General features: G+C 34.0%; 1 protein-coding gene across 2 annotated transcripts in view; it reads right to left on the reverse strand.

Moving 5' to 3' along the window:
* Positions 1–25,060, reverse strand: part of LOC143341439 (uncharacterized) — a 68,564-nt gene that overhangs the window by 3,893 nt on the left and 39,611 nt on the right. Inside the window, exons 1-9 of one of the 2 annotated variants that reach the window (XM_076764444.1) lie at positions 24,062–24,178; positions 23,754–23,966; positions 15,273–15,505; positions 12,855–13,066; positions 11,085–11,299; positions 6,716–6,919; positions 6,511–6,627; positions 5,554–5,838; positions 3,345–3,843 (exon numbers count right to left, since the gene is read on the reverse strand). In XM_076764444.1, the coding sequence (XP_076620559.1) occupies positions 3,345–3,843; positions 5,554–5,838; positions 6,511–6,627; positions 6,716–6,919; positions 11,085–11,299; positions 12,855–13,066; positions 15,273–15,505; positions 23,754–23,937 (1,949 nt within the window). In that variant the 5' untranslated portion in view covers positions 23,938–23,966; positions 24,062–24,178. Of the gene's footprint in view, positions 1–3,344; positions 3,844–5,553; positions 5,839–6,510; positions 6,628–6,715; positions 6,920–11,084; positions 11,300–12,854; positions 13,067–15,272; positions 15,506–23,753; positions 23,967–24,061; positions 24,179–25,060 lie in introns of those variants that run through there. The other variant, XM_076764434.1, reaches the window with a different exon arrangement.

Below are 25,060 nucleotides of genomic sequence, written 5' to 3' on the forward strand. Positions count from 1 at the left end.
GAGCAGTAATCGAATTACTTAGGAAAATTAAATGTTCAACTATTAAACAATCTTTACATATCCCTTAAGCATGGAGGGTAAATATGTTTATTCGTATTGCGGAGGAATATACTCACCGCTACTACTTATTAATGTTTTGATTACAGATTACGATTACCAATTACTTAGTCTCAAGCAGTTCGTCTACAGTGTGCGAATGTGTAGTAGAAATATACGCGAGGTGATACCTACAATCGAGACTAGCGCGTTTTGGGTGAAATCAAGATCTAAACATAGGTGACGGTACATAAACAAATCCTACAATATTATTTGCTAGTAGCCAATCATTTTTCCTGGAAAAAGTACTCTTCTTATACCCGGAACCCTATCACCGTGGTAATTGAGGCGATTTATTATTACATAAATCAGAAGACATTTTATTTCTTTTCTCGAAAATAGTTATTAACGAGCAGTTAATATTCCAGGATCCGTTTATTCTCACTGTTAGCTGCAATTCGTGCTCGATCCTATTCAAGAAGTGCTTATCCTGATCACGGACTCTCTTGTCAGAGAAGCTACAGGGACCTCGAAGAGGAGTGCATGATCCACGTGCGTTTAAGAAGCTTTCATCCGTGAGCTGGTGAACGAGCTATCGCTATGGGTGCTCATTATAAACCTTGCTCGTTTACCTTGACTAGTCACTCGCGAGGGTGGCGCATGGCGGTTGTAGTGGTACGTGGTGATGGTTGATGTAGTGGTGGGCGGTGGTTGCGTGGAGGGTGAGGGCGATGGTGGTGGGCTGTACATAGGAGGTCTAATGTCTGTTGGTAACTAGAGGGAGGGATTGGAGAAGTATCCAGCGCGGTGAGCCGCCGAGAGACCGAAGGAGTAAGGATGATCGGTACCGCGGCGGACCGTCAAGTCGCGGCGCCCCAGGTGCTGGTCGGGGAAGGGCAGCGCCAGTAGCGTATACCAACGCGATGGCATTCCGATTTCACCCCTTCCAAGGCCACCACTACCGCCACCCCTCAACGCACCAACCCCGCCAAGCCCCCTGCGGCGCCTTCCTCTGACGCTGCCATTGCCGCTAACCACCGCAACGCAAACGGGCTCAGTGTTAATTGTTATCCTTCATCGATCTAGTTTCCTTCGATTAACATCTTTTTTTTCTCTTTTCACTCTTTACTTTCCCGGTTTACTTTATCTCTTCTCACCCTCGAAGATCCATTTGTACCAGGGATGGGGAATCGTCGCGGGCCACTGTCGCTTATTAGGTTTCTTTCGAACCTTTTGCTTTACTTTATTTATTTGTATTCAACGAACGTATCAAGAAAGTTGAGAAATGGATTATTTTTTTATTAACTGCGAAAAGAAATTCCCCATCCTTGATTTATACTATCGACAGACCGTACGTGAGCTGAGTAGAATGACATCGTTTTATCATTGTTTCTAATTATTCATTAATATACATATACAAAATACAATGACAGAATGTATTCCGTTCGAATGCATAATCGTTTGAATTTCACAGTTATGCCAACGAGGTTGATACGTGCCTCTTGTTTGATTTGTTGTCAATGAATTTTCAAGGAGCTCGTCCACTCCTCGTTTGGTATTCATACTATTATTGAAGAGTGAACGTTAAACAAAGTGCAATGGAAGATAAAAAATTGATTGAATTAGTAAGACAAAGCAATGTTCTTTTTGATTTAACATACAATATGTGAATCCTAAATACAAAATAAAGACATGGAACAAAATTGGAGAAGAACTAAGGGTATAGACGTTTTTCTCTGGTTCGTGCACGGCTCGTTGATAGTATAAATGGACCTTAAGTGCCATAACGGACACCGGTGTTCGTTATTTGTCTTTCCGTTCAGGCAGTGTCAGTCATCGACGACCAAGACTTCGACATACGCTTCCTTAATACTCTATAACCCTATAAATTATTATTGATATCTGAACAAACGTGTGCAAGACGTATCTCAACACGTGGAACCCATTTCAGTGATGAATTTGGAAAAACAAAAACAACGAAAAAAGTTCATGTAAACATACATATATGCCCTGTTTAACTTTGTTCCAGAGTTATAGTCGTTTTTGTACTCCGGTAATATACATATAGTTGTTTACTTTTGCATGAAGTTCTGAAAATGGCCACCTTTGGCACGATTGTAAGCTTGCAGACGCGTCATAGAATTTTTCGGTCTTTCAAATAGTTCTGTAAATTTAACGGAAACAAGTGTTGAGTAAAGAAATATTTCTAAGCGATCACAAAAATAAAAATCTAACGGATTTAGACATGTGGAACGAGCAGACCAGGAAATAGGTGACCTATCAATTTGTTAGACCAGTGGTTCCTAATTATTTTTGTTTGCCCACGGACTCCTTTTGGTAGTTTAATGGAGCTCATGAACCTTTTCTATGCCGTGTTCCTCAGAATAACGTTTTTAAGTATTAGTTAAATCAATGTCTTCTAACCAGTGTTTAAAATTTTGATTTGAATAAAATTCACTGTGGAAAAAACACTTCACAGTGAACAAACGCATAAGATGTCCTATATTTACTTCATTTGCGAAATTATCACCGTAAATATACCATGTCGGTCTGTGGAATCCATAAATCACCATATGCTGTTTTTATTAGCTATCTATTATTCGAATAAAAAAATCTTTCAACATATCTTTCTTTACTAGCTGTAATCAACGATAACAAATAGGGTACAACACGACAGATTAAAAACTCTATCTGTTATTTGAATATTTTCTTTCAAAGTAGAACAAAGTTTTACAGCACGATACGAAACTACATTTTCAACGTTATCTATCAGATGATCACCAAAAGATACAATTTTACGATCAACGGTTGGAGATTATCAATATTTTCGACACGTTATTTCTTGCAAACACTATTCACACGAACTTCGTTACGTGACTCACGACGCTCGAACTATATATGGATTACAATATTTAAAAAAAAGGGATGCTTCGCGCGATTAGTCAGAGGAAAAAAGTAAGAAGATAGACGAAAGTATAGAGAACAGTTTAAACAAATATAGAGTAAGCGATACAGTATTCACACGTAGGGTCGAAGGGCGAACGTATTGTATGTATGTTAAAGCTAGTTATGTGTAGCCCGCCCAATAAATAATGCCTGTTAGAAAAATTCGTGGCATTACGATTCTTTGATAAACGCCACAAAAATACTGACTGAGAAGATCATGAAAAACACGTTACACGACGGTGTTACGACAGGCGTTACTTTTGGAGCGACCTTTGCAACGTAATCACAGAAACTGAAAAAGGGCAGCATCGGGGCTGTCGTTTGATCGTGACTCGAGTTATTTTAATGATTTGCAGATTTACCTGCGTATGAGTATTACGACCGTCGTAATTACAGCGGCAAGGAATACGAAACCACCGAAGACGCCCAAGGCGATGACCGCACCTAGATTTAATTTTGCTTGGTGGGTGTTACTCGGTTGGTCGGCGTTGTCTACTCTGTATGGTCCAGAAGGTTCCGGGATACCAGCACCGACGCCAGCCTGCGCGTTGTCGACCCCGCTGCCAGAGATCTCGTTGTCCTGAGGATGGTCGTTGCTGTCTTCGTGCAAAATGGTCGCCGGAGTCGAGGCTGGTCTCTGCAGACCGATGCTCGGTTTTCTCGGGATTGTTTCTCTGACCATAGCCGGTAATTCGGCGGTATTCGACACTTTTCGAGGTGGAACGACGGTGGTTGTGGTCGTGGTAGTTGGCAATGCGGTAGTCGATCTAACTTTTGGCGGCAATAACGTGTGCCGTGTCCTGGAGGTCGTTGGTCGCAATGTTATTTTAGGTGAAACAGTTACGGTTGTACGAGGTTCTTCTGTAACACAGGGATCGAATCGCTCTGGCTTAAAAATTGTTTAAGAACAAAATGGTAACATCTTCTATATAATATGGCATATTAATAACAGCAACTTCTTTGTTATAATCTATAGCTGAGAAGAAAGTAAAACAGTTATTTGATACTAACGAGGGAAGGATTCCAATTGTCCGACATCGATTTTAACGGGTCTTTGAAGGTGATAGTACACAGGGTATACGGCCACCACTGGGAAAAATTTTAATGGGAGATTCTAGAGACCAAAATAGGGCTAAAATCAAGAATATCAATTTGTTGATTGAGGCTTCGTTAAGAAGTTATTAAAAAATTAAATTAAAAAGTTTCAAATCGTTTTGGAAAAATTATTTTTGGTTGTAGGGGTCCATTACAATAATTTTTGGTCAATAGACATACCCTTGAAATCCTAACCATTATTGAGAAAAAAATTCCTTACCGAAAATATTATATCAGGTCAAAAATGTCATTCTAAAATTTCACGCGTATTTTTAAAACGTCATCATTTCTGAGCAGATTGAAGGATTTTAAAGTTTTAAAATGCAAATAACGCGTATTTTAGTGAAGAATATGTAGGAATTTTAACAATATTGAAAAAGTTGTTCATTAACTCCGTAAAGTGAAAAAAACCCCATAAAAATGGTCCAACTTTCAAACAGCCATAACTCCTACAATAGTGAATATATTTCAATGAAACTTTTTTCTGAAGCAGAGCCCATGGGTGTCTACAAAAAATTATTAGACAACTTTTCTGTAGGGCGTCAAACAAATTTATTAAAAATGAAAAACGAATGTTTAAGAAAAATCGACAAAAGGTAGGTGCCTTAATTTTTCGGCGAAAAAAAAATTTTTAATTAATTCTGAAAAAATTATTTTCGGTTGTGAGGGTCAATTACAATCATTTTTGATGAGTAGACATACTCCTGAAATTCTACATACTTTCGAGAAAAAACTTTTTTACTGAAAATATACTGTGTGGCCAAAAATGTTCCCCCGCTTGCATATGTTTAAAAAATCATAACTTCTGGACGAATTGAAGGATTTTAATGATTCAAAATTCGAACAATGAAAAAATACATTGGATGTAAGGTCTAACGCGCGCACGCAGCTGTTCGCAGATTACCGTTCTACAGGCGGAACTTCAAACGTCAATAACTTTTTAATGAAGCCTCAATCGACAAATTGGTATTCTTGATTTTCGTCTTATTTTGATTTCTAGAATCTCCCATTAAAATTTTTCCCAGAGGCGGCCAAACACCCTGTATAACCGATATATGAGAGATATACGATAGATATAGCTAGGAAATATTGTACATTTAAAAGAAATATAGGAAAGACAATTATATGAGTATTTCTTCCCTTTATAAATGTTTCAGGACTAAAATCGATATTATAACTGTTTTCAATTCCTGATTATAATGTTTCATGAAACTTAGTGTAATAACCAGTCTTATTCGTGTTATTCTTAATTTTCGTTTTATTTTGATTTTTAGAATCTCCCATTAAAATTTTTCCCAGAGGTGGTCGAACACCCTGTATACTATCTTCGCAAAGACTCGTTAAAATCGAAGTCGAACAATTGGTGTCCTTTCCTTTTAAGTCCGTTTGGTATTTTTGATCTACTTATTATTATTGTTTGGTTTGTCCGAAAAAGTATATTCTTTTCGATAATAACAAAATAGTTGAATTATATACCTGAACATGTGGGTGCGATGTGATCGTACAATCCGGTGGGTAAACACAGTATTTGTCGGAATCCAGTAAGCCTGTAACCTTTCTCGCAAGTATAAGTGACAATACTGCCTACGAGAAGGCTTCGATTGAAGCTCATTTTTCCTGATATCGTCTCTGTTTCGTCGATTTCATCTATCTGAATGTAACTATGCGGAACAGGGGTTGGAGGATCGCAGAGAATCGGTTCGCAACGTGGCGGTGGCCCGTTCCAGCGTTCGTCGATGTCGCAAGTTAATCTTGCACGGCCTTCGAAGGAAACAAAACATTACTCACGCGAGATTCTTTAATTTCTTTAATTTATATACGTTCTTCGCGTATTTCATTTTTGAATAGGATGATTCACGAAGATAAATTGAAGCGAATACAGTGAGTAGGTGGGCACATTTTACAAAATTCAGTATACTCTTTGCTTTTTTCGTTTATTAAAAAATGACTTTTAGATTTGTATTGTTTCTGAACTCGATAAATTCGTCAAATAGCTTCATATAATCATAAAAAAAAAATATACTATTTCTGAGTGATAAGGAATTTCTTTAAGTCATAGACAATTTTTAGTACTTCGTAATTCCTGAAAGTTCTAAAATCCCTTAGACAAGACAGATAAATAATCATCTACCTCATCCTATATTTATACATAATTTTTTACTTGTAAATATATCTATACGTATACTGATAATAAAAGCTTGGAGGATCGCAGGTTGAGTACGACTGAGGCTTTAAAGTGTGTCCTGGTATAAAAATAAATTTAGTTTAGTATTTAATATAACGTTCCTCTAGACTGTGGAGAATAGACGAAATAGAAAGCTAATAAAAATATGCAATCACTGAGTAGTATCCTATAGTATGCTTTATGTATTATCTAGACCATGTAATTCAGAAATGAAGGATGAATTAATTAACATCACGATTAATTCTTACCAGTCATTTCGTATCCTTCCTCGCAGGAGTAAAGCACCTGACTCAGATAACTAACGGTATTGTTGATAAGTGTGTAACCTCCGTGTTTTATGCTCGCGGGATAACCGCATTCGATGCCTGAAACGATCAGGAGGTTGAATTTAAGATCTAGCAGACATATATGGTTCAAGAGCCAGAGGTCTACTTCACGATCGCGGGATCTTACTTTTGCACACTGGTGGAAACTCGTTGTAAAAGCCGGTATCGAGACAAGTACGAGTCGATGGTCCTATAAGAAGACTACCCGCGGTACAGGTATACTCTACCGTTACTCCAACTTCATACGCGCTACCAGAATTCCGATCTGCCGTTGTGGTCACCATCATCGTGGAATTTGGTGGCTGCTCCGGTCGACCACAGGCCCGTGGTTCTATAAGCGAGAATCCTTTGTTTTACTTTCAGCTACATAACTTTCTAATTTATCGTTAACGCGGACAAGTCCTTTGTTTTGGAAACTGTTGAGAATAAGCATCGCATGCATGTATTTTTAATGAACATTTGTATTCATTGGTGCAATCCCCTCCCTTGCATAGGTCAGTACTACCTGAGGACACCCGTTTATTGCACAATATTTCGTATACGAATAGGGCACTATAAACTCACACACCAGTACCTAATGAAAAAAACTGAACCACCAATGTGCACTGTGTGCATGAAAATCATTACAACCAACCACCTACTTTTCGAATGCAGAAGATACAACACCCAAAGACAAAAATATAAAATAACATCGACAGAAGTTCTGACGACAAAGAAACACACAGAAAATACCCTAAAATATCTAAAAGAAACCAACATCTACTACAAAATATAACTACTGAGAATAAGCATTTGTATCCATTGGTGCAGTCCCCTCCCTTACAAAGGTCAGTACTACCTGAGGAGGATACTCGTTTATTGCACCCTCTGAGTGTCTCGTTCTTTTTTTCAGAGCCTCAAGCTCAGTTAGCAGAAAACCGTCAAGCTAAGAGCAGTATTTTCGTTTTGTAAAACTACATTAATTAAATACATACTTAAGTCGAAACTTTGTCGTATTTATTTAGCAAATAAATATTCAACAGAAACAACAAAATATTATGGTTTTCTCTTTCTTATAGTATACGTGCAATGAATTTTACAATATTCACTTTTATTCTTTTTGTTTATTTTTTGAGAAAAATATGTAGTCTATCTTGTCTACCACGATCGATCATCCGACCGGTTGAATGATTTATATTTTTTTGTAAAAAACTGGACTTTGGTATCAAATTCTTGTTAGCTTCCGATGTAAATAGAAAATATATGTGTAGCAAAGACGAAAGGAGAGAATGTTCAGTTTCCAGTGTCTTAAAATAGTCTAACAACGCGTATTAACAATAGTTAAACTTTACACGCGTACAGTTCCGAAATTACTCACATTTTTTGCATAAATGAATCATCGTTAGAAGTGGCAAAGCTTTCTCTTTAAAATGACTTTTGAATTATGTCAATCGGACTTTCCGTTTTCGAGATATCGTAATTTATGTAAAAGGTAGTCCAAATTTTTTTAATTTGGATTATCTCTGTCTCCGTCTGACGCGTCGCGTCGGGCCTCTCTCTCTTTACACGCGCGCGGGATCAATGAACTCGCGACGTAAACAATGAAACGTAAACAAACGCTTCGGACCCTTCTATCTTCGGAACTAGCCACCGCATCGACTTGAAACTAAAATCGCTATATCTCCGGAACTAATAAAGCTATCGACTTGTTTGAACGCTCGTTTTAAAGGGCATTTTATCCTTTATACAATGACTATACCAGCTACTATCATTTTTGCTGTGTTCTATGTTTATTTTCACATTTACTTTGACGCTACATACCCAAAGTAGTTTCAGCACTTCCTATTGATCATACCACTGGTATGCGATAAAACTGGATCATAAATTGTTTATTCAATTGAAAATGAATTTAAATTTGTATACAGGAAATTTGCACAATTACTATGTAATCTTTTCGTAAACAATTGTTTTCTCCGGAATTAACTACGGTATCGACTCGAAAGAAAATTTGTTTTCAAGGGCGTTTTATCTTCTATTCGATAAAAATTACTAATTTACTAATACTATTAAAGTACTAATGCACTTTAGTGTTTTGCCACATCCACCATATATGGTGGTGTGTTGCCACATTCACAATATAGTCCTGACCTTGCACCGTCAAATTATCATTTGTTTCATTCTTTGCAAAACTTCTTGAATGGTAAAAATTTCAATAGTGATAATGATATAAAGTCACACTTGGTTCAGTTTTTTGCCGATAAAAACCAGAACTTTTGTGAACGTGGAATTATGATGTTGCCTGAAAGATGGCAAAAGATCATTATTAAAAATGGACAATACATTAGTAATGACTAAGTAAAGTTATTTCGTTCCATGAAAAAATTGTTTTTTATTTTGTTACAAAAATCCGCAATTAGTTAATTGTCAAACCAATATACAGGGTGGAGCAGTAACTATTAGCACCTCAGATATCTTCGAAACTATAAGTTTCACAGAAATATTTGCTAAAGTAAATTGCACAGTACGAAGGGCGCTATTGGGTGGCGATAATAGTTTTTTTGCAGGTGGAGGTACTTCGGACATTTGAAGGTCACATCCATTTTTTTAAATGGATCGATATGTTTTTGCTTCCGTATCACGATAGAGGATCTTAAAACGAGTTCAACGATCTATTACACAAGGTCATTGAAGGTTATAGAAAGTAGAGAAAGGCGATAATACTTACGGTTTTGGTAGTAAATGAAACATGTTTATAGTAGGTGTTCGAAATGATGACCATCACTGTCAATGCACCGTTGGATTCTTTTTACGATTGATTGACTTGCAAGTCTTACAGCGTCAGAACTTATTGATGCACAGGCTGCAATAATTCGTTGTTGCATATCGTGAGATGTAGTTGGTACTTCTTTGTACACTTTCTCTTTCAGTGTTCCCCACAGAAAGAAATCTAAAGGTGTTATGTCTGGTGAACGAGCTGGCCACGATATTGGACCGCCGCGTCTAATCCAACGATTTCGAAATTTTTCATCGCGTTCCCTTCGCGCAATCGATGAATAATGTGCCGGGCATCCATCATGTTGATACCACATGGTTTGTCGTGTAAATAAAGGTAACTCTTCTAGCAAAAGACCAAATGTATCCTTAATAAAATTAGCATAGACGTTGCCATTCAAATTTCCATTGCTAAAATAAGGTCCAATAATTTGATCACCTATGATACCGCACCATACATTCACAGACCATTGTTTTTGATGTTCAACCTGTCGTAGCCAATGTGGATTTTCCGCTGCCCATAAATGCATGTTATGCAAATTAACATTTCCGTGATTTGTGAATGTTGCTTCATCAGTAAATAAGACGGTATTAAAAAAAAGCTCATTGTTTTGAATATTGACGTATAGCCCATCGACAAAACTCAACGCGATTCATGAAGTCGTTCCCATGCAATTCTTGGTGAAGACTAACGTGATACGGATGAAATTTGTGACGGTGCAAAATGCGAAGTACGCTCCTCCTACTAATGCCAGATTCGCGTTCAATTTGTCGCGAACTCATATGAGAATTTCTAGACACACTAGTGAGCACACCGATTTCCATTTCTTCGTTAATTACTCGTTTCTGGCGTTCACTTTTACGAACACTTAAACTATCGGTTTGTCTAAGTTTATCATACACATTTTTAAATGTTTGACGCGAAGGCTGAGACCGATGTGGATATCGTTCAGCATACAAGTTTTTCGCCCCTACAGAATTTTGTTGGCATTCGCCATAAATAAGAAGCATATCAACCTGCTCTTCAAACGGATACATCGTGCCGGATTGACCGATTTATCGATACTAATCTTATGATGTTTATCTTACTCTGCAAACTATTAAAGTGTCCTTCAAGCAGTGTTTATTCTTAGTGAAGTAAACGGTAAGCATTACGCATTCCTCTACTGTTGACAATACGTATGTTTCATTTACTACTAAAACCGTAAGTATTATCGCCTTTCTCTACTTTCTATGACCTTCAATGACCTTGTGTAATAGGTCGTTGAACTCGTTTTAAGATCCTCTATCGTGATACGGAAGCAAAAACATACCGATCCATTTAAAAAAATGGATGTGACCTTCAAATGTCCGAAGTACCTCCACCTGCAAAAAAAACTATTATCGCCACCCAATAGCGCCCTTCGTACTGTGCAATTTACTTTAGCAAATATTTCTGTGAAATTTATAGTTTCGAAGATATCTGAGGTGCTAATAGTTACTGCCCCACCCTGTATATATATATATATTAGCTCTACAAAGTAATTTTCGATCCTTGTATCAAATCATCTATAACATTTATTCAAATTGAACTCTTTCTCTGTCGTGTTGGTGTCATAAAATAGCTAAAAAATACAAACTTTAGAACCATAATATACAATTCTGCAATCAATGGAGCTTCAAAAAATAGTAGTGCCCGTATTGCGACCATTTGATAGTAATGGGAAAAAGAAATATGGATGTAAGATACGAAAGTCGATACTTACGATGCTGGCAGATGAAATTTAATCGAGCCGTGCAAGGGGTATCGGACCAGAGCCAACCTCTACTACCGTCGTATCGTGCACAATCCTCTTCGATGCCTTGAGGTAGACTCCAGAAAGAAACGGAAACCTCTTCGCCACTTCCTGTCCATCTCCAAACCGAGCGATCTTTTTGATCTCTCACTGCACCCATCCAGTATTGACTCGAAGTGTCGCTCCTTTATAAAGAAAGCACATGTTGCAACTATAACGACATTTAACACGTTAACTGCCGGACCAAATCTTTCAAACTGCCCACGAAAACGATACTTTGTTTTTAGACAATTGGAAACTAGAATATCCACAATTTGTTACAGAACTCATTTTTTCAGCCTCGTTAATATTCAAGAATCCTATCTAGATTTATTTTCTTTAATATCTAATCTTGAAAATTCATTTTTTCTAGTTCCTCGGTGAAAAGTCATGTCACTCATATGTGGTAGTTAATTTGTTAAAGAAAACTCCGAAGATGTTTTCATTCTAGTGCCTTTTACGATAGGTTGTTAGTAAATATGATTTCCTTCAAACTGTTAAATTTAGGCCATAAGTACCTTAATACTTTTCTGCATCGAATAGTATAATCAAAATTATAGAGTTTTAGATACATCAATGCATAAAACTGAATAGAATCATATTCAGTTTATGCATCATTCGATGTCGTTTAATTTGTCTTATAAAATTTTTTTGTATCTTCAACCGTTGTAGGGATATAGCCTTTCCCAGTTGCGTGGAATACCCTCTATATTTATTGTTACTGTTTGATTTTTATTCAAAAATTCAAAGTAAATTGCACTTTTTACACTTCATCGTATGTACAATAAAATTTTTATATGACACTTCTTAAAAAATAAAGAGAGAAGTTTTTATAAACATATCGTTTAAATGAACTATGGACGTTTATACACTGCTGGCTAATATTATAAGTTCACTACATTTTAGTCTCGTTTATTGTGATTATTAGAATTATTGTTTTTTTCCTTCTACAGTATTATGTACAAATACACGAAACATAAACCTATGAACAAAAATTTTGCAATAGTTACATAAAGAATGACTTGTTAACCTTTTTAAAAAAAATGCTGTTGGGAAAATGTATAAGTTTAATTATAGAAAACGTATATTTATAAGCAGATTACCCAATTATTGCTCCATTATGATTAATTAGTTGAAAAATTCTCGTTTTTATGCTACTTATTTCCCATCGAATTCTATGAAATTTCCTCTTAAACGCAACTGAAACTTTTTCTATGGAAAATGTACGGGAAAACTCGTTAGACGAATAAAAATATTTTACAGTCCAGGAATTAAAAGCAGCAATTGTTATCGCGTGGCAAGAAATTGATCAAGGGTTGATAGAAAATCTTACAAACAGTATGAAATCGAGAATTTTCCAACTAATTCACAGTCATGGACCAGCTACTGATTATTAAGAACAATTTTCATTGTAATTAGTTTGTAAATAAATGGTTATTTATAACTGAACTTATACTTTTATCCATCCTGCAAGTAGCATATTTCTTGAAAAGGGTAACAATTCATTATTTACTTAAATATTGCCAAATTTTGTCCCATTACTTTATCTTTCGCATATTTTCACGTAATTCTGCCAAAGAAATAAACAGTAGCTCTAATCATGTAATAATAAACGGGCCAAATGAAGTGATAATTGGCCAGCAGCGTACAAAGCACGATTCGAAATAAAATTTATGAAACGAGAGCTAACATAATGCTTACCTATGCCGTCTCCATAACTCCCACGAAATAAATCCTTGTAACGCAGGATTACTTTCGTCTACTAGAGTCCCGCCTCGTGCACGACAGAAGGCCAGAGCATCTCTGAATATCAGTGGTTGCCGATTATAAAATATGTAACATTTTCCATTATAAGTTGCGGTTGACCCTGGTGGTTGATCCCTAAACTGTGGACACCTCTCGATTGGGAGAGCCTAAGCATGACAAAAATTTTGGTAACTTAAATGACAAAATAGAGAATATGTCACAATTAGTCACCAATATATTATAGACTCACAGTAGAGTTAACTTGCCTAAATCGTATTCCAGTTCTATAATATTTCGAAGTCAATAAAATCTGCAGTACCTTTGACGAGGAAAAGTGTAACTATTAATTGGCCACATCTCTGTACAATTCCCGTTTAATACGTGAGAACTTATTCAGGAAGTTCATTTTCATATTACTTTTTAGTAGTACAGTGGCTGATCATAAATATTAAAACACTCGATCGTTGTTAATTTTTGAATAACTATTTCCATTTTTTATTCTAATTATTTTGAATTCTATTGGAAGAATAGAAATCATCTAATAATCTTTCTAGTTTTATTTTAAAGATTGAACCTTCTATTTTCGTATTCCTAAGTTTAATTTCCTTGGAGATTCTTCTACGCGATAATGCAAGTGAAAAAGCGAAGATGATAATATTCTAAAATATGTTTCAAATTCAAACAGTCCCTAAAAGTTTGAAAAATGTTGTACCTTGCTGAAACTACTACGAATTTACAGATCTACACTTTACAACGATCATTTGGAAAGACACGAGAAAGTTATCAGAAGTTTAGTGTTTTTATTTGTTCTCTTCTAAGAACATGCTAGAGTAATAAATAAAATTTTGATTAATACTTTTGTAAAATTTCATTTAACAAATCCTTAATCCATAAAAGCGAAAATCCCTTAGAAGATACGATTTAGGCAAGTTTACCCTGACGGGGAGAATGAAATCACAACCACAGACGAAGTATACGAGTAAACCTTACATCCAATGTATTTTTTTGGTCCATTTTACTGGGGTTCTGGAGCCCTTTACTATTTTGGTGTCATTCGCAATATTACTAATAGATTACAGAAATGAACACAACAGGAAGTGAGACAAAAAATTAAATTACAGAAATTTTATTGTTTTTCCAGAATTGGACATCAATCGATTAATTTCATTGGAAATATAAAATCATTAAATATGGCCTTCAGACTTCATCACAGTTTCTGTCGACTATTATTCTTGGAGTAGTATTATTTTGATGAATTTCTTGGTGCTCTTTACGATTATAAAAAGATGCTTAATAGTATTAGAATAAGCATGGAGTATTCAGTGGTAAGTATTCAGTATCCAGTGGTAAGTATAATCCTAAATTATGTGTATGTATGTCTTATTGTGCCAAGTATCTGGGGATGTCCGATTAACATTTATTCTTTTATCTCCTAGTCTTGAGATACACTCCTTCAAAGTGGAACAAAATGTTAAGAAGATCGTGCATCAAATTTTTATTCTTGTAAGAAGGCTTTAATCTTCGACTTCGCGATGGTTTTAATAAGTTATTCATTATTCGATGGTCAACAATGGTTGAATTATAGTCATAGATAGTCAGTGAAGACCAAGGAAACGCCAAGAGGTAGGTTCAATGAAATACATGCACTATTGCAGGAGTTCTGATTTGAAAATTGGGCCACTTCTATGAGGGTTTTCTCACTTTACGAGGTGAAGGAACAACTTTTCGAATATTTTTAGAATTTCTGCATATTCTTCACCAAAATACGCGTTATTTGCATTTTGAAACATTAAAATAGTCCAATCCATTCAGGAGTTATGATTTTTTAAACATATGCTCACCTATCCCCTGTCAATTTTTCTTAAAAATTCGTTTTTTATTTTTAGTAAATTTGTTTTACGCCTTTTTCAATCCCTCCCATAGTCAACTCACATGTATTGACGTACACACCACAGCTGTCTATCTATCAATACTAATTCAGTGAATAGTTTCACTGAATTAAAACTAAAATTACCTTCGAATTTCCAGGTTGGTATGGCAGTCAGATTGGGCCACCAAAGTTCATAAGGTGTAAAAGGTCTACTCGTATACCTCTGTGCCAAAATTATAATGTCTAGAGGATATCGTTATATCAATAACACGGATTACAAAAAATAATTTCAAAATAATTCATTTAAACATATAATAAGCAAACAAAAAATTGCAATAACTTAAAAATAACATTGATTGAAATACTCATTTTTGTCGTCTTCTTTCTAATTGCATTTAAATGGCGAACGAATTTTTAAAGTTTTATGTTTCTAAAAATGATCGTACAATCTACAGAAAAACGCAATTGTAAATGCATTAGTTGCGTGGTCATAAATATCATACCTGATCAGTGTAGACGAAAGCTTCGCACAGTGAAAGCTGCACCGGTATCGACGCTGGTGTATTTGCTTCCAGGTGCACAGAAACGAAAGCTCCAGGCATTGGTGGATTGCAGGGAAGAAAGAGAGGTTGCCCTTCCTCAAGGGGCCCAGTAAAGCGGTTACAAATTGGATTCGTTCCCAAGTCTGGACGATTATTGCCGACACGGACAACAATTGTTCCGGGTATGCCATCGCCTGTAATAAAAGAACGGGAGAAAGATAAAGAATTGCATCTCTGTCTCGAGAAAACAGCTTATAACAGTTTTCGCGGTTCACTCTGCATGTTTATGCATTTTTAAGGAGACACTTTACTGGCAACTGAATTTTAAATAGAACACACTTTCGCTTACTACTTGGACTATTGTGTTCATATAGTGGGCAACTGTAAACGTAGCATTTGAGCTGATAATATCGTCTGAGTTAATCCGCAGCTCGGCGAAGACTACATCTTCTGACCTGGAAAGTATTTCAGGTGTAACCAGATAGACAGCCGTCCACAGCCATGAACTCCAATTACATGCTTTCCACGTTTCGTTCCTTGTAATCGTCTTTGGAATTGCGACAATTTCTTATTTACATAAAGAAGGTACTACGACCCTGTCCGCGCAAAGAAATTTCTCTAGTTATATCACGACTATGAGATTAGCGTTTCTAATCATACGAGTACACGGTTTTATTTGATAGAAGAATCTTATTTCGTTAAATAACGTATGAATGAATTTGTGCTTGAACGATTTTGGTGAAACGCGTTTAAGTAACGCCATCTCATTTAACGGTAAACATAATCATCTCAATCGAAAATTTTTTGTGTGAAAAAACACACGATGATCTACGAGTCGTGATAGTACGATACCATCGAGTTTCTTTCCGTTTTGCCGGAAATGCGAGCGGTAGTAAACGATAACCGATCTCGCGTGCAATTAAAACACTTTGCTGATGGTTTCTTATCGGCGAGGCGCAATGTGAAAGTTACTTCTCCTACCAACGCGATCAAGGTGGTTGTAAACGATCAGCCAATTTAATTATGGTTATTGTGCACGTAAATCCGTTGGCTAAACGCAAAGGTGATCGTGACGACCGTTTTTATGAATATTAGTCTAGTCGCGTCTGAGCAGTAACCGAAAGAAAGTTGTATTGTTCGATGTAGAATCACTTTTCTTTTAGCTTAACATGCAATATCTAAACATAGAACCAAAACGTAACGAAAGTGTATACATGGTGTTCGGCCATTTCTGGGAACAATTTTAATGGGAGATTCTAGAGGCCAAAATAAAGCGACAATTAAGAATATAAATTTCTTGATTGACGCTTCGTTAAAAAGTTATTAAAAAATTAAATTTAAAAATTTCAAATCAATCTGAAAAAATTATTTTTAGTTGTAGAGGTCGATTACAATCATTTTTGGTGAATAGACATATCCTCGAAATCCTACGCGCTTTCGAGAAAAAAATTCGAGTAAGTGCTGAAAGTTTTGGGTGAAAAAAAGACTTTCGAATCGTCTTGGAAAAATTATTTTTAGTTGCAGGGGTCAATTGCAAGCATTTTTGGTCAACAAACATAACCCCGAAATCCTACTCAGTTTCGAGAAAAAAATTCCTTACCGAAAATATAATTTCGTCTTCGATTTCGATCGAATCTTTAAAACGTCATAACTTTTGAACAGATTGGACGATTTTAATGTTTAAAAAAGCAAACTACGCGTATTTTGATGGCAAATATGTAGAAATTACAAAAATATTCGAAAAGTTGTTCTTTGACTCCGCAAAATGAGAAAAACCCCCAAAATATGGTCCAATTTTCAAACAGCCATAACTCCTACAATAGTGAATATATTTAAATGAAACTTTTTTCTGAAGTAGAACTCATGGATACCTACAAAACAGTATTAGACAATTTTTCTGTAGAGTGTCAAAGAAATTTATTAAAAATGAAAAACGAATTTTTAAGAAAAATCGACGGGGGGTAGGTGCTGAAATTAGACAAAAAAAAAAATTTCGAATCGTTCTGAAAAATTATTTTCAATTGGGGGGGGGGGGTCAATTACAATCATTTTTGGTGAATAGACATACCCCCGAAATTCTATTCACTTTCGAGAAAAAAATTCAGTTGGTGGACAAATTTTTCAATGAAATTAAAAACTTTCAAATTCTTTTAGAAAAATTATTTTTAGTTGCAGGGATCAATTACAATCATTTTTGGCGAATAGACATACCCCCGAAATCCTACGCATTTTCGAGAGAAAAATTCAGAACGGGGGGAACTTTAAACGTTAATAACTTTTTAACGAAGCCTCGATCAACAAATTGGTATTCTTGATTTTCGTCTTATTTTGGTCTCTAGAAATTCTCATTAAAATTTTTCCCAGGGGTAGCCGCACACCCTGTATACTCGAACGAATTTACATAATTTACGAAATGTTTTAAATTCAATTGATACATTAAAAAATATGGATGAATCGAAAATAAAATTAAAAAGCTTAAGTATGTTTCAATTTGAATACAAATTATATTTTCTATAAAATTGAAAATTTGAAATTTATTGTTTCTTAAGTGTATCGATACGATATACAAAAAAAAAAACAGAAACTAATTTTGAATTATGGTATGAATTTATGATGACTGTATTAATTGTAGATATAAATTCTGTGTTATTCGTCGAAATAATCTTGGACAAAATAGGAAGACTGAGCAGAGGGAAGGTTATTTTCTAGATAATATCGAGATTTTCAAGAATAAAACATATCGAGTATTTTTTAAAGTATATGTATACATAAATAAAAGATTCTTTATCGTTTACGAACTTATCCGAGGAATCTTGAAATTGTAGATTTGTACGTTTATAATCATATGTAGTGCAGTCAGACTTTTTCCTCGAGTGTACATACATATATTTATAAAAGGTAACAATTATTTCAGAAAAAGATAACTGATGGTTATGTAGAAACGTAGAAGAGTTGATCGGATAAGGTAGCACGAAACGCAACGTGAAAGGATGAAAATGTTTTTCCAGGAAGAAGCTAGCAAAATTCTTTCCATGAATAACAGAGTACTCTCACTCTTTATTTCCACGTAAACTGCGCGGTCGGCACTATTATCTGGCATTTCGTTTAACGGTGAAAGTTCTCTCGTGTTTGATCAGTCATTTAGACCGTTGTTAAATTTCAATAAATAAATCTACTCTCAAGCACGACTGAATGACGAAACTTGTAACAGGAGAGGAATAAAATAAACGGTATTACGAACGCCTGAACGAGTTATTGTAAAAGAAATCTCGAGTAGCATTATAGAATCAATCCTTTTTATAGTTATTGTTCGTTGTGTAAACGCTAATCGTTATTCATTGATTATTTCACCGCGATCGAATCGTTCATTCTTTTGGTATCTAGGGTGATTCTAAGAACTGGGACAAACTCTTTTCTAAACGAAGATAAAAAAAAAAGGCATAGGAGAAAGTTGAATCCTGCAATGGGGACAATCTTTCGATGACGTGCACGCACTTGCACTTACCTTGTAAATGGAATCGTGTAGTCTTTTTTACATACAAAAATTTTAATTTTTGTCATTTTGCACCTTGAAAAACGATATACCTTGCGAGATATTTTATATTTTATGTTAGAAAATTATTTTGTTCTAGCAGGTGTTCAAATGTTTCAGCGTTGCTATAGTTTTAAATTGTGTACTAGTTATTATATTCGTGCAATTTTAAAACAATTTTGTCTTTTAATAAAAACCTCAAAAAAGAATTGGATGGATTAGGTATAAGAGTAAGCATGTTTATAGTCATCTCTACAGTGTACTTTTCAGTATGGATTTCTAACTTAAAAATGTATCAATTTTGATCGTTATATTGTTTCTGTATCCTTGTTTTGTTTCCAGAGTTGAAGATAAATTTTTTATGTTTTTTATTTTTCGATTCTTAAACAACAAATCCTAAATACATGAATGACAATAAATAATTGTTCGAAAATATTTTACACGGAATAAATAGTGTATTTTTAAGAAGTTTTGAGTGGTGGACTCAACAAGCCTTCTGGTCTTTATAGAATTAATCATACATTTATTACATCTGTTTAAGGCTACAATGTAAATTCACGTTAGAGCACGAGTATAAGAATTGCATCGTTGTCCGACAGTGAGAAGTGAAAAGACTCTTACTTTCATTCTGGAAAGTTTCTAAAACTTTTCGCGTGCGACTAATATTTACGGTCTCCGATAGGGCGAAACAGATAGATGCGCAAATTTACGACCGTATTTTATGGCTAATTTAAAAGACACGATCTTATTTTACGTTCCGATCGCGACCATTAATCGCATCGACACACTTTTGAGGTAGAAAGTACCTATTTTCTGTCACAAAGGGTGTAAATAAACAGTAAGCACGGTGAGATCTCGATTAACCGGTTTAAATCGGACGATCGAGGGAAAGTAATTAAAAACGTATTTCATATAAGAAATAAGCTCATCACTTTTAGAAGATGTATGGTAAAAGATGATGAACTATGATTTCATTGCATTTTTTTTATTATTTATTTATTAAAAACATGCGTCTTTAGTGCAGGAAAAAAATGATACTACTTTTAAAATCTCAATTTTTGTTTACTAATTTAATAATTAAGAAAAAAACAATGTAGGTGCTATATCACCCTTCTGTTACCCCAAATTCAATCGCTGGGGCAACTCAATTACTGTCCAGTGACCAAAAATTGAATTTTAACATTAATGAATAATATTTGGCATTGGTCCTATATTATAAATTATATTAGACTGTTTTGTTTATTTCTTCGCATATTTTTTACTTAATATGTGATTAGTAGGCAAATCACGATTAATTGCTATCTGGGTAAACGAGATGCTACTGTATACGTTTCAGATCTAGATAAGACTCACTGAGAGAAATATAAAAAGTCATAACCAACATCATTTGATCGCGAACTGACAGTTCCAGAGATATATAAACTTTCTAATTAATAGTTCATGCAAATTATCCTACATAGCAAACGTTAGAAGCAATGATCGACGATTCAAATGTCTACTAGGTTTCTAAATAACAAGGCCGAAAATATTCTGAAGAGAAAAAAGGATCTTTTACACGATTCGTGGCATTTATAATCGCGAATTAAATTATCATACAAATTATCAATAATACATGCATGTGCACTATTTAGTAACATATGTGGTATGATGAAAGTAATGCAATCATACAAATAAATAAAAAAAGATAACATTCTATTCTATTCATGCTATAGTACTTACAATACAGGACCTGACTAATCGCAAATAATGTTTTACATATTGTACTCTTTACTAATTATAATATTACTAATTATAATTGCAATAATAATACAAAACAATACGATAATAATTGTTACAAAATCATATATGTGTAAAAATATTTTATGAAAATTTGTAATTAAAATAAAAATTAATTTAATAATACTATATATGTTAAAAGAGATTTATTTGAATTCTGTGTATGCTATTTTATTTAGGCAGAATTAGTCGATTTCACAGCTTTATAAATACTCTAAAGGTATTTAATTGTGATACAAAGTAGTTAGAAGTTATGAACTTTTTCTGTTTATCCACTTTTTGTTTAGTTTTTATTTCTGCTTATTATACTTTCATGAATTGCTGTTTCCATTACTACTGAAGTCAATTACAGTTACCATTCTTACAATGTTTATCATTTTCACGGTGAATGATAAACAGTTGTACTTCATTATAACGAGCTCGAATACAGCGAAATCACGATTCTAACGAGCAAAAAGTCATAATGATGTTAATTTACGTGTATTCTCATACAATTGTTCGTCTTTATAACGAGCAGGCTTCACGAATGTAATTGCACAAATTTTAGGAAGTTAGAAAAATATCAAAGTGAAATTGTTAAAACAAACATTAATTATAAGAATTATTACCGAGAAGAGTAATTAATACCGTGTTAATTATTAATTAGTATAGTTTGATAATAATATTGATAATAGTAAAATATTAAACACAATTTATTTGTCTATCATTTTAAAACAATAGGCTCAATATTAGACGCAATTTATTTGTCTGTAATTAAGAACTGTACCGCGATTGTATAATGTAACTACACCTGCTTTGGTACTTTGCACATTCATAACTTCATAAATAATAATATTATTTTTTGTCTATAACATTTCTTTTGCTTTTTTAAATCTATCTTTTTATCAAACTAAAATGAATTTTACGAAATAAAAAAGTGGATTTATTTTGATGCAGAGAGTGTTAAACTCTATTTTGTATACGTTTATAGAATCTTTAATTCTTTAATAAGCGTTACTTTAAATTATTTAAAATTGCATATTTTTTCCATTATTTCAAACTAATAATTTATTTATTTAAAACTTTATTCATTATGTTAAGAATAGAAACAAAACCAGTGGGAATCATTTGTTGTAGGATTCAGAGAGTAGAATAGGCGAGTTACAAGTTTCCAATTGTAGCTTTCAATTTTTTGTAATTCAATTCTTCCTGTGTAAGTCATGCTGGAATCCATTTTCTAACTTTTGATAATGGTCTGGGAATTGTAACGAAGGTACAATCCATTACTCTTTTCAATAGGAAGGAGAGTGTCGATCCGTTGTTTACGCTAACGGAGCATTTCATGCTCACCTTGTTCGACGTTATGCTTGCCTCTCAATATCGAATCGTGAAATTGTTCGCTCACAGTGCACCACTGCTACTCGTAATTGACGGCAATACCAGTTTATCGATAGAAAGCCAGGCGACCGAGCCATTGAAATGAAAGTGGCGGTCGAACGTCCATTGCATTATAAGAATTGAATTCTAAACAGCGAATCGCGTACAACTCTTTACGGCTTATGCCCAGTTTCACCCACGATTCAACACATTTTATCCATAAACAGCTTCTCACCTGTGCTCATTAATAAGCGTTTATTTATGTACGAATAATTCTGTCCATCGTGAGAATAAATTTAAAAACTTGCTTCGTTAAGCAGAACCAGTAAATCTCTTAAGTTAACTCTCTTATATTTAACAATATTTCCTAAATGAACTTTAATACCTATATATTTTATAATAATACCATTAGGAATGTTACAAAATTACAAGTACCCCATTGAACTATTGAATGCTTCTATTTGTTATGGCGTAACTTGAAAAAATATCCAGAATATCCCTAGACAAAGAAAACTGTCATAGCAGATAACTCGTTAACGAATAATGGAATATTATTTTGTATTTGTTATTAGAAATTTGTAATCTCTGGTAAAGCAATAGTTTTTAGTAAAATCGTTTTGCGTTTAGACCTAGTAGATGCTTCGTAAGAAAGTTTAAATTCCACTTAACCCAGAACCAGTACGTTAACTCTCTTATATTTAACAATATTTCCTAAAAGAAGTTTAATACCTATATATTTTGTAATAATGCCATTAGGAATACTACAAAGTTACAAGTACCCCATTGAACTATTGAATGCTTCTATTTGTTGAGGTATAATTTGAAAAAATATCCAGAATATCCTTAGACAAAGAAAACTGGTTTAGCAGTCAACGCGTTAACGAATAATGGAATATTATTTCGTATTTATTATTAGAAATTTTTAATCTCTGGTAAAGCAATAGTTTTTAGTAAAATCGTTTTGCGTTTAGACCTAGTAGATGCTTCGTAAGAAAGTTTAAATTCCACTTATGTGAAATTTCTAAACTCTAGATGCTATAGATATTGAACATTTTTTTATAGTTTCTCGATCAAGAAAGGAAATCATTTTTGGAAAGTTAGGTACGTGGTACATAAATGTGAATTTCTTGTTTGTAATCATTCAGTTTTGTTATGTTAAATATGAGATGTGTATCTGACCATTGTGAATATTTCCACAAATTAAAATGGGAAATTGTGCGTTGACTTTCACCGTTAACAAAACAATGCAAGCTGATCATTATTAGTCTGATGTATGTAAGTACATATAGTATGCCCAGTTTAAGTATACATAGTGGTTTACGTAAACTGATCTACGATTGAGTTTACTCAAAAATTTAAGGGATACAAATTGTCAATTTACATATGGTTTTTTGAGTCATCTGTATATGAATTATATCTTTAAAAATTAAAGCACTAGCTGTGATAGAATTTGGTAAAACATTCGATAGGTTAATATTTAAAAAAAAATACGAAACAGTCAACAATTTTTTCAAACGTGAGAGACGAAGAAAAACATGCACAAGAGATGATAAAATGATAATTTGCAAAATAAACTTTCGTTGAATCAGCAGTAAAAGAAAATTTTAATCTTGTTCATATAAAAATTGTAAATTTGTTTTAACGATTGAAATATTCTTTTCACTGGTTTTTAAAATTTGGTATAGTTACTGATTCATTTATTTATCTAGAGATTGCTTTAGTACAATTAAAAATGAGGATACTAATACTAGAAAAGAAATGATTTTAATTTCACTTACCACAGCATGGTTTTCCAAAATCTAAGCGCACTAGTTGCACCATGTACGGCTCCAGTAAGTTCACGTACCACCATGGTCTGTGTTCTGGTCTGGTGAGAGTGCAAGTCTGTGGGGTGTAAATCTGACCGCTGCTACCATCAACAGCTCGCTGCGGAATTCCACCCTCCGAACTGCTCGATTGCATTGGTGCTTTACCTCCAGCAACATTCAGAACTATAACAAAAAAAAACAACAGAAAATTACGATACAAATTACTTTCTTAAAATATCCAAGTTCCTGTTTTCTTTTTTTTTTTTATTAGATCTTACTCAAATCTCTTAAAGACGTTTAGACAGCTAAGGATGACTTATTTTAATCTCTAAATGTAATTATTTTCGGAACTGTTCATTACTCAAAAATGTTTCAAATGTGACTTATTCTGTTTTCTGGTGGAAGTAATTTAACGTAAATAGTTTTTTTCTAGGTAAATGCGTAAAGGACATGGTTAAACATAAGTGTGTTTTAAACATTTTTTACAAAGACGAACTTTAACCTGTAAGTATCTTGATACGTTCGCGGATATGAAAAACGTTTAAATGTTTAATTCATTTTCATTGTGATGCAAAATGACATAAGTGTTATAATATTCAAATTTATAAGTCACATTATCATGCAGTTAATTCTATAGAGTTTTTATTTCTTGAAATTATTATGCACTTTAATGTAATGGCTCATTGGTTCTACTGGTACTGGTTGTACTTATAGATTGTACTGGTTCATTGAGTATTTTCATTTTATTTTGTCTTTGTGTATTTAAAATTTCTTTTAGCTAGTACATTGCGTAAATTAAGTAGAATTGCAACACTTGACATAAATCACCTGTCCATTTTTGCACCTCATTAAAATTTGTACTGTCCACAAACGTGTTAAAACCCTATTAAAAATTTCAAACGTATTTTCTCAAAATTTTAAAAATTAATCGATTAATTTTATTTTTTATTTGTAACATTCAATCTAAAATTCTCTAGAAATCTATCTTTAAGCCACGCTGAAATTCTATACAAAGAAAGCAAAATTTTCTTGTAAACACTAGAACTGTTTTAGTTTTTCGAATTTCCATTTTAAACAAATTTTTGAATCGTTGTTTTACGATTTCACACTCAATCCACATCGAAGTGAATTATTATTTTAGTACAAGCAACAGAAATTGGTCTAAAATAAATATTTTTCAGCGGTTTGAAGATTTTGTTTTATGTTCTTAAAATGCCATTATAGTACAATTTTTAGGTCTAAATTAAAAACAATTTGTTTAAGTATTTAATTACAAT

Source organism: Colletes latitarsis, chromosome 1, assembly GCF_051014445.1.
Source record: "Colletes latitarsis isolate SP2378_abdomen chromosome 1, iyColLati1, whole genome shotgun sequence".
In the NCBI taxonomy this organism is placed as follows: Eukaryota; Metazoa; Arthropoda; class Insecta; order Hymenoptera; family Colletidae; genus Colletes; species Colletes latitarsis.